Source organism: Limulus polyphemus, unplaced genomic scaffold, assembly GCF_000517525.1.
Source record: "Limulus polyphemus unplaced genomic scaffold, Limulus_polyphemus-2.1.2 Scaffold382, whole genome shotgun sequence".
Lineage (NCBI taxonomy): Eukaryota > Metazoa > Arthropoda > Merostomata > Xiphosura > Limulidae > Limulus > Limulus polyphemus.
The window spans coordinates 29,189-38,609 of record NW_013665992.1 but is presented as its reverse complement, the minus strand read 5'-3'; the positions used below and the strand labels follow the sequence as shown (position 1 = coordinate 38,609).

Genomic DNA, 9,421 nt, shown 5'->3' with positions numbered 1-9,421 from the left:
AAACATATGAACTTGTGACATTTCTTGCAAGATAGAAGTCTATTTAGCAAGATTTGACCCATTTAGTTGATGACTGATAATACTGAAAAGTTGAGGGTAACATGTTTTCACTAATAAAACATAAAATCCCTTTGTTGCTCTAACTTTAATGTGAAATAAAACTCAAAAATAAATATCAAAGAGCTACCACACTTACAAAATATAAGCTTTTTCTTTTGAAACTTAGCGTATTTTGTGATATAGTGCATATGTATGTACAAAAATAAAACATCTCACATTGGCCTGTATCATCTCAGTGGTAACTATGTCTTTATAATAATCGTACAGTTATTCATGAATGTTTATCAACATTTTACAACCACATCAGTAATGTTGAACTGAATTAGTCCTGAACAAGACATTAGCTGAACTTAACACAAAATATAAGGATTGCAAGGGACATATTGGTCCACCAAGCCATCCCATCCACACAAAATAGCAAAAAAACATTCAAAGCCAGTCCTTATCATTTAAATATTTATCAAGTCTTTCCTTAAACTCTCTTAAATTTATTGCATTCTTTCAGAAAAATGTAACTATATCTTATCATTGTCACCATTAATTACAAAAGAAAAATGATGATGCACCATCAATTCCCTTACAAATCTTAAACACCTCAATCAGATTCCCTGTAGCTTCAAGTTATTTCTGAACTTTTTTTTTATACTTTGAACCATAACTACACTTCAAAATATAAATCTAATTTCTAAAATCATGATCTAGCAGGTATATCTGATTGAAAATATCAGAAAGGAGAACTCTCTAAAAACAGTGTAATTCAGTTACATTACAGTAAAGGCTTATTCTAGAAGCAAAATTTGGGCTTAACTAAAGTTTCACTACAATGATGGCAATTTCTTCAATAAACTATCTGAGAACTAGACAGTTCTTGTAAATAGATGACTTTAGAATATGTTTATTAACTCGGATTGATAACAGTATACTCTTGTATACGGAACATAATAATAACACAGTACAGATCACAAAATGTAATTATAAAGGCCAGTATAACATGAGTAAAAATAAATTAGAAATAATTTTATTTTAGAAAATATTTGTATTGCAGAAAAAAAAAAGATGAATATTTAACATCCCCTAAGCTTTTCATGAGTTCACCCCAGGATTTGTAGTCGGTACCAGTACCGGCGGTACAATTGCAAACCCTGGTTCACCCACATGCAATTCACTAATTTGCTGGGACACAGAATCAATTTCAGTCTTTTCTGCTTCTCTGCTACAGTTATTAGACATCTCATCTTTTTTCAAGTCATCTAAAGATCGAGAACGTGGGATTATAGCACCATCATTGTAACCTTTTACTGGACTCCCAGGATTTGACTTGTTGGCACTTTCACATTCAGGGAGAACTAAGGCTACATTTGTAGGTAAAGTGGTGTCTACTGTCCAGCACTGTCTAAGTGAAGCCTCTAGAGCTGGCCGCCAAGGGAAGTCATATGGTCTATAGAAATGATGACGTCGTAGTCTCACCATTTTCATTCTGAGCGGACAATGGAAAGCAGTTGTAGAGGTAGCTGAATGTACAACTTTGTGATGGGTCTTAAGAACATTAATCTGAACTGTTATTCCATTATCATGTTGAGCAGAAAGCACACTAGCTTGTTCATTGGATGATCCATAACATAGAGATGAGGGCTTTTTATAAAATGAAAAATTGGACATATAGTTTGAGTTGACATAAAGTATATACAATTATAGGTGCAAATCAGAATCCCTTGCATGATATTGTTTTTTCCTGTTTTTGATTCTCAGTAAAAATGCTTAACATCCCTAGCTAATGAAGAGGAACATCAAGATTTAATAGATCCTGGGAATGTGGAGTCCAACGTTTTTGCTAATGGACAACACTAACATGAAACAGCCATAAAGGAATCCCTTGAAACACTGCAAGAAACAAGAAGTCTGAATCATTTATATAAAATAGACTTTATTTAAAAAAGTCTGCTTCAAAAAACATTACTGTGCTGAGAATGAATCAATTGAATTCTTCATTATTGAAATAACCCCAAAATAACAATAATCTAATTGGAAGTTAATATTATTTACACACAGCATGGTTATTCTGGTGTTATGACTTAGTAATCATAACATCTTGCTGTCAAATATTTAGTGTGATATCACAAGTGCAACAGTGTTATAACTACAATTACAACAGTTTTTATGCTCAAATGATGCAATACTTGTAGAGCTGGCCGATTAGTGGAACTCGCTAGATGATTAATTGTTGGTCTGTTACATTCAACTAACTGATTATTTTCATATAAGATTTGAATTGTTGGAACAAATGGAAATACTAATTTCAATTAGTTGACTATTTTCCTCACATTAATTGATTTAAGAATAATTTAGATTACTTTACATGACATTATTGATTATACTGATTACTCAAGTTGATTTCTCAGTTCCAAACAACTGTTTAGTTGTTTGATTAGGGAGTGAGATTTGATTCACATCTACCTAGGTGTAGCCAAGTATGGCTATATGTTTACAATAACTGTACGGTAATTTGGTGTTGTGGTGTCAATTATGATTTCACAATTATAATACTTTGGCATTTCTAGTGTCAATTGATCCCCCACAATTACAACATTTTGGTTGTTCTAGTGTCAAGTGATCCCCCACAATTACAACACTTTGGTTGTTCTAGTGTCAAGTGATACTCCACAATTACAACACTTTGGCTGTTCTAGTGTCAAGTGATACTCCACAATTACAACATTTTGGCTGTTCTGGTGTCAAGTGATACTCCACAATTACAACACTTTGGCTGTTCTAGTGTCAAGTGATACTCCACAATTACAACATCTTGGCTGTTCTGGTGTCAAGTGATACTCCACAATTACAACACTTTGGCTGTTCTAGTGTCAAGTGATACTCCACAATTACAACATTTTGGCTGTTCTGGTGTCAAGTGATACTCCACAAATACAAAAGTTATAATTTTCTTATACTGAAAATGTATTTCCAATAGGTACTTACCTCACTCACATAAATAGCTATTTAGTTCAGTGCTGCCCTATATATGATTTTTTTTGGCACATACCACAAGCTTTCAAACTTCAACTCATCTGGAATTAACTTGCAAATTATCATGCAACAACCCTCCACCAATAAGAGTATGACACATTCTCTTGATGCATGTGACTCCCTCTATTCAATTCTACTGAACTATTACTTTGAGGTTTAGCAGAAAATGGAAGCACTGGTTTTCAGTTAGAAGGAAAGGTGAGAGGAAGTAAATACCTATTGGAAATACATTTTCAGTATAGGAAAATTAAAACTTCTGATACGGTACATTACCTGCAGTCACATAAATAACTAGAATCCCACATTGAATAGGTGGAGGGACCAGTGCGATGGAGAGAAAGAAGCATCCGAAGGACACTCTCCAAAAGGAGATCTTCAGAGTCGAAGATCATATGTGGGAGATTGTTGGAAAAGTGATGATGGGAAGAAGGAGACAAGGAATAAAAGGCCAATCGAATTACAATTCAAACCAAATGGGTAAGGGAGAAAGGGAAAAAATCAAGAAGTGGATTAAGAGGAGGAAATATGGGAAATGGATTTAATGGAAAGAAGCATTAAAAACAATGAAGCAATCCACAACATGCACTGGACAGAGAAGGCCGTCTGGATCCCACCATGAAGAAATGTGGAAGATGGTAAGAAGCCAGTAATGCAGAGATTTTATTCTCTGTGTAAATTCAAGACAGCTTAGTCTGCTATGTGATCATTAGCCAGATCAAGTGATATGTCCACTTCCTTCCATATCTTTGGTTCATTTTTTCAAGTTCAGTAGCCAGCCCTACATAGCTTTTTTATTTAGTGATAATTTTTTTCCTAATACTTGTTAATATTAACTTTTGATCCAAGCTATATTCATTGGAACTAAAAATCAACCCATTAATGAATATAGGTAATTAAATATACTGTTCTTAGGTTTTTACTTAATTATAAACACACATTAGTAATAACTCTGCAAATCTGGTGCGGGGTAAAGGGCCAGATAAATCCAACCACTTAACATTTTCACATAGGCACTAGTTACAGGAAATGTAAATTGAGCCTTAATGTCAAGAAAGCAGAAAAGCCTTTCCCACAACCAGTATGTATTTCAAGTTAATTCCAAACTAATAATATGATGGGAGAATAAAAGCACTCAAACCTAGCGTCACACAAAAAATGTGTAAATTAGTTGACTAGTTCACATCAGTGAACAGAAAACAATAATAGGTATGCTCCTAAGAATCCAATATATATTCTGTGACTGCCACTTGCAGCCATATCACATTTATAGTTACAATAAATAAAAGGCTAGTGATAACTGTCAAACTTTCACATGTCAGATTAACAGTAATACACCATGTTTTGTGACTGATGATTATCTACTTAAAATAAACATTAGTACACACATCAACACATGGTTACTTCTAACAGACTAATTTTTTGAGACAAGTTTTCCACCCAGAAGCAGCAAATATGTAAAAAATCTAAAAGCATAGTGCTCAAGAGTTTGTTATAAGCTTTGCGAGCAGTCTATTGCACAAATTACACTGTCATTTACATTAGGCATCAGAATGGGTAGTGGATGTGAAGGCTGAAATTCCACAAGTTCCGAAAACTTCTTGGTAAGAAAGAAAATTAATGATTACTTAATCGTAATAATGTACAGATAAGCTACTGCAAAACTTAGTTTCAAATATATGTAATTAAAATGTTTACTTACAAAAACAGCATTAGGTTTTCTTTATCAAGATTTCTCTATAAAATATAATTTTATAGGAAATACTAACACTCATTCCATTTAAGAAATACCACCATGTCTCAAACACCTGGGTGGAATTAAAAAGTACCAAATGTCTCAAACCCCAGGGTGTAATTAAGAAATACCATCATGTTTCAAACCAAAAAGGGTGAAATTCAGAAATACCATCATGTCTCAAACCCCAAACGGATGAAATTAAGAAATACCATCATGTCTCAAACCCCAAAAGGGTGAAATTAAGAAATACTATCATGTCTCAAACCCCAAATGGGTGAAATTAAGAAATACCAACTGTCTAAAACCTCAAAAGGGTGGGATGTTCCTATCACTTTGTATATGTAGATGCCTCAACAAACACTAGAACAACTAGGCACAACTTTTGTACTAAAGTAAGTTTATGGTAATGCCCATAGTAGTATGAAGTTTTTAGTACACTGAAAAATAAAAGGTATAAACAGCAGTGAAAGCTACAATTTTGATTAGGATAAATGCTTACAATGTGATCATAAGCATTGATTTCACCGAGGGAAATTAAAATTAGTCTTGATATGTTATTCTGTAACAGTTGTCTTCAAACAAAAAAACCAGGTCAACTCGCATGATCCATTGTTTGGAAGGCAGATAATACAAATGTTATGGACATTCACAGATCAATGGAAGGCAGATGATACAAATGTTATGGACATTCACAGATCAATGGCAAAACATGTTAACTATGCAAATGAAATAAGAAATATTTTATATAGAAACTGAAGTGTTATATGTGCTATATGGTTATATGGTATAATGTTTAGAATAACAAACATGCATAGATAGAAGTTAAAGGAAATACAAAACAAATATAAACAACAGAGTTCACATGTTTGTGTAATTGCATGTATATTATTTTATTGTGTCTATATATTAACAGTATCAGCTTTATAGATGCATACAGAGTTATGAAAAAACAGATCACCTGCAGTTTAAGAGTCACAATTTTGATTAAATAGTGTGGGACCTAATGACTTATTTGAAGGTGGTATTTATAAAAATTTTCTACTTATATATACATATATATATTTTCACAACATTAATGATAATATTCTCTAAGAATAAGATTCTTCATTGAATTTTAAATTTCAGCAATTACTCTAAAAATATCAACTTGCTTAAGAGGTAACAAGAGTCAATGCCATCATGACTACAGCTAATAATGCTGAAAAGTCCAGTTAGTGTAAGAGTGATTTTAAATCATCTGTTCTTTTGTTTAATATAATTTTTTCTACCTGAAGATCACAAATCCACATCTCTTACATTTATATATACATATTAACTGTTCATACTCATGATCTTATTTTAATTATTAGTTGGTTTTTTTCCATCTTTTATACCTAAAAATGTCATCAAAACAAATGTCCTAGCTATCTTTCAGAACCCAGTAATTTTCAATAAAACATCAAAGCATCCCAAACTTTGTAACTACTTACTAGTGGTGAGTGTTGAGACTAGAATATTTCAATTTGAAATAAAAATATTTGAAATTTTTCTATTTTAGAACATAAACAGTGTTCAGTCAGTTTTTTAAGTTGAATATTTGCAGATCATAAGAGGGCATTTCCATTTGTATGTGTCTGATAACTCTGACATGAAGCAAAATGCAAAGCTTACATACATCAGGTGATGGAAAGTAGATAAGAAAAATATAATAATACGAACTGGACTTGGCAGCACCATAACCTGAACAAAAAAAAAAATTGTCCAATGATCATACAGTAAGTTGACACTGATATAATAAGGGCTCAAATGGAAAGCTGTTGGAAGAAATTATTATTAGCATTAACAATGAAAAAATATGCTTATAAAGTGCAATAAAACTGAAAAATGCATATTACAAAATGTCAGTGGGTTACATATCATCAGACTGCTATTAACCTTTTCATAAGGTATTTCTGATGAAATACAAATGTAAAACTAAATTTGATTAGAACACTTATAATTTATCGTTAAAATTGAGAACACTGACGTAACAATTACTGTATTACACATAATTGTGTACATGGCTTTAGTTCTGGAGTTTTTATTTTATATTGATTTTTTGTACATTTCAATTTATACTGAAGGAAGTACGGAAATACTAGATATACTTACACAGGGTTCCCGAAGTACTCTATTTCAAGAGTAAATCAAACCAAAATTAAGAGTAACAAATATTTTTATTTCTTGCTTTTGAATTTCATGTCATGCTGTGTTGTAGCTTACACATTGTATAATTCCTCTTGTGATTCATGGCATATGCATGTTTTACTGATGTCATGGCATTAAAAATTGCAACATTAAGCATTTCTTACGTAAAGCCATTTTAGTGTCTACTGACAGATGACACACTACTGTGTGAGTGGTTACAACAAGTGACTCCTCCAGGTGGCCTTTGGCTCCCTTTGGAGGAAATAACATATGATACAGACATTTTCTTAAATATATAAATAACTTGTTTTGTCATATTCTTATCTGTGAATGTCCATACTGTTTTTGTTAAATAAGGCACACCACAAGTCACAGGAGCTTATCTATTGTCCTGAAGATTGTCACAGGAAAGCAAGTCAAGAATCTGTTGTTTCACAAAACAAAAGTATTATATTTTTTATCAGGTTGAGCATGCTTAAACTAATCAAGAATCTGGTTAGCATTTTCACTCTGACATGCATGTTTTAAGTGATTTTATCAACATGTTGGTATCTCTCTAATCAAGCAAAGAAATCCGGCAATATGTAATCTTTGAACAATGGGTACATTTAAAAGGAGATATTTTTTTGTACTAACTCTTAATAAACTAATATATCTCTAAACTAACATAAACAAATATCTTACAGTTAAAACAATTGGGTTAAATAATGGTATACAGCCATTTTTCTTCTATGAAGAATACATATTTTATGAATAGTGAATTAAAGTATCTTAACTACTATGTAAGAAGCTCCAGCACCTGAATTTCAGACTAATGCACAATTCTAATTGTTAGATTTCAAACTTTTTAGCAATTCCATTGGGTTTGTGCAAGCTCATCATAATTCATATGGTATGAAAGGTTTCACAGTTAGATTATGATATACTGTACTTACCTTATGATCTAACAAAATGTTTTAAACTTACCATTTTTACTGACTCAATGGGAAAATATATGCCACACATTTTCTGTCAGTCTCATGATGCTGTTAAATTATGTATAATATAATAAATTGATTAGTCATGTTAGATGTACAATTAATTCCTTGTAAAACTTGTATTAACTGCACATGATAAAATAAAGTTTATAACTAAATAACTGTGATGTCTCATTAGAATTCTGTTTGATGATCTAAACCAGCTGACACTACATGAGAGCATGTCAAACATTCTCAGACAGGACCAAAGGAACTTCTTTTATAGAGTTATGAGTAAATATGCAATTCATTGGATTATTTTTGAGCATAAAATTGACAGTATGAGGTCTACTATCAGGTGCTATAGGCCACATATTGGACTAGGTGCTCTTTTTAAAATTTGACACTTATTGTTATGGTGTAACGGTATCAAACTGTTGAAAAGAAAGAAAAAAAAAAGGAGAAATATCCCAACTGTTGGGCTATATATTGGAGTCTTCAGTCTACATATACTGGGTATGTATATATGATACAGTTAAAATTACCTTCTTACTCTTAGACAACGTGCAAACAGAGTAGAGATTTTCAGATTTTGTCTATGTACTATCTATCAGTAACGCTGCCGGTGCCATTTAAGTCTTTAATTACTAGTAGTAACAGCAACAATGTTCAAAAACTGGTTGATAATATTAATTATACACTATCAGTGGCTCAGTCAATTACTCATTAATTCTGCGCTACTTAAAACTGGTCAGTACTCAGCTTACCTCTCACTGTTCTAACTTATAATATTTCCCTGCCATGTATATGCATTTTTTATTCAATTCAATTCCATACTACTTCCCCCCCCCCTGAAAAGAATTTCTGTGGGCGCCCATGTTCCCTGCAAAATCATTATAGTGCACAGCCTCACAGTTGTAAATTACTCAACTTCTATAGATATAATACAAAAAAGTTAATAGAATAATACTTACGAAATTGCGAAACTAATAGTTCTATAAATTATAATGCTTCATACATATTTTACTTTATTGGAAACTTTGGTTGGTATAATTAAAATTCAGTCTGCAAACTGCAACATCCGCCCTCTCACAACGAAAATGACAAAGTGTTAGTAATCAGAAAATACGTTTGAAAATCATCAAAATTGTAAATGTTATCTAGCAATATTGAAGTTACCTGTAATAGATTGAAGTTCATTTGTTTGTTGAATTTTGTTCAAAACTATTCGGAAGCTATTTGCGCTAGCCGTCCCTAATTTTGAAGTAAGAGATTGGAGGGAATGCTGCTTGTTAATACTGTTACATCTCCGGTCGTTAGTTGATTTTCCGTAACTTCGTTCCGACGAAACTTTAGCGACACAAGTCCTTTCTTAATAAAACTGGTTTATTCTTCTCTTTTCCTTTATCGTCACAATATATTGCTCCCATGGCTGAAAGGGTGAGCATGCTCAATTACGGGATTTTATCCCGCAGTTAGC

The 9,421-nt window shown here is 32.4% G+C and overlaps 1 protein-coding gene across 2 annotated transcripts; it reads right to left on the bottom strand.

The window, feature by feature from the left end:
- Window positions 1-289: 289 nt before the first annotated feature.
- On the bottom strand, window positions 290-9,021 carry LOC106457855. Of its 2 annotated transcripts, none has more exons than XM_013917306.2 (2): window positions 8,916-9,021; window positions 290-1,941 (listed from the first exon to the last, which is right to left on the bottom strand). In XM_013917306.2, the coding sequence occupies exon 2, from the start codon at window positions 1,717-1,719 to the stop codon at window positions 1,144-1,146; it is 576 nt and encodes a 191-aa protein (XP_013772760.1). In that variant the 5' UTR covers window positions 1,720-1,941; window positions 8,916-9,021; the 3' UTR covers window positions 290-1,143. The 2 variants fall into 2 exon arrangements, with proteins under 2 accessions (XP_013772760.1, XP_022239607.1); XM_022383899.1 differs by lacking the exon at window positions 8,916-9,021 and adding an exon at window positions 8,709-8,741.
- Between the last annotated feature and the right edge of the window lie 400 nt (window positions 9,022-9,421).

Coding starts and splice junctions, on each gene's coding strand:
- LOC106457855 (XM_013917306.2), bottom strand. CDS start 1,719: ATGTCCAATTTTTCATTTTATAAAAAGCCCTCATCTCTATGTTATGGA.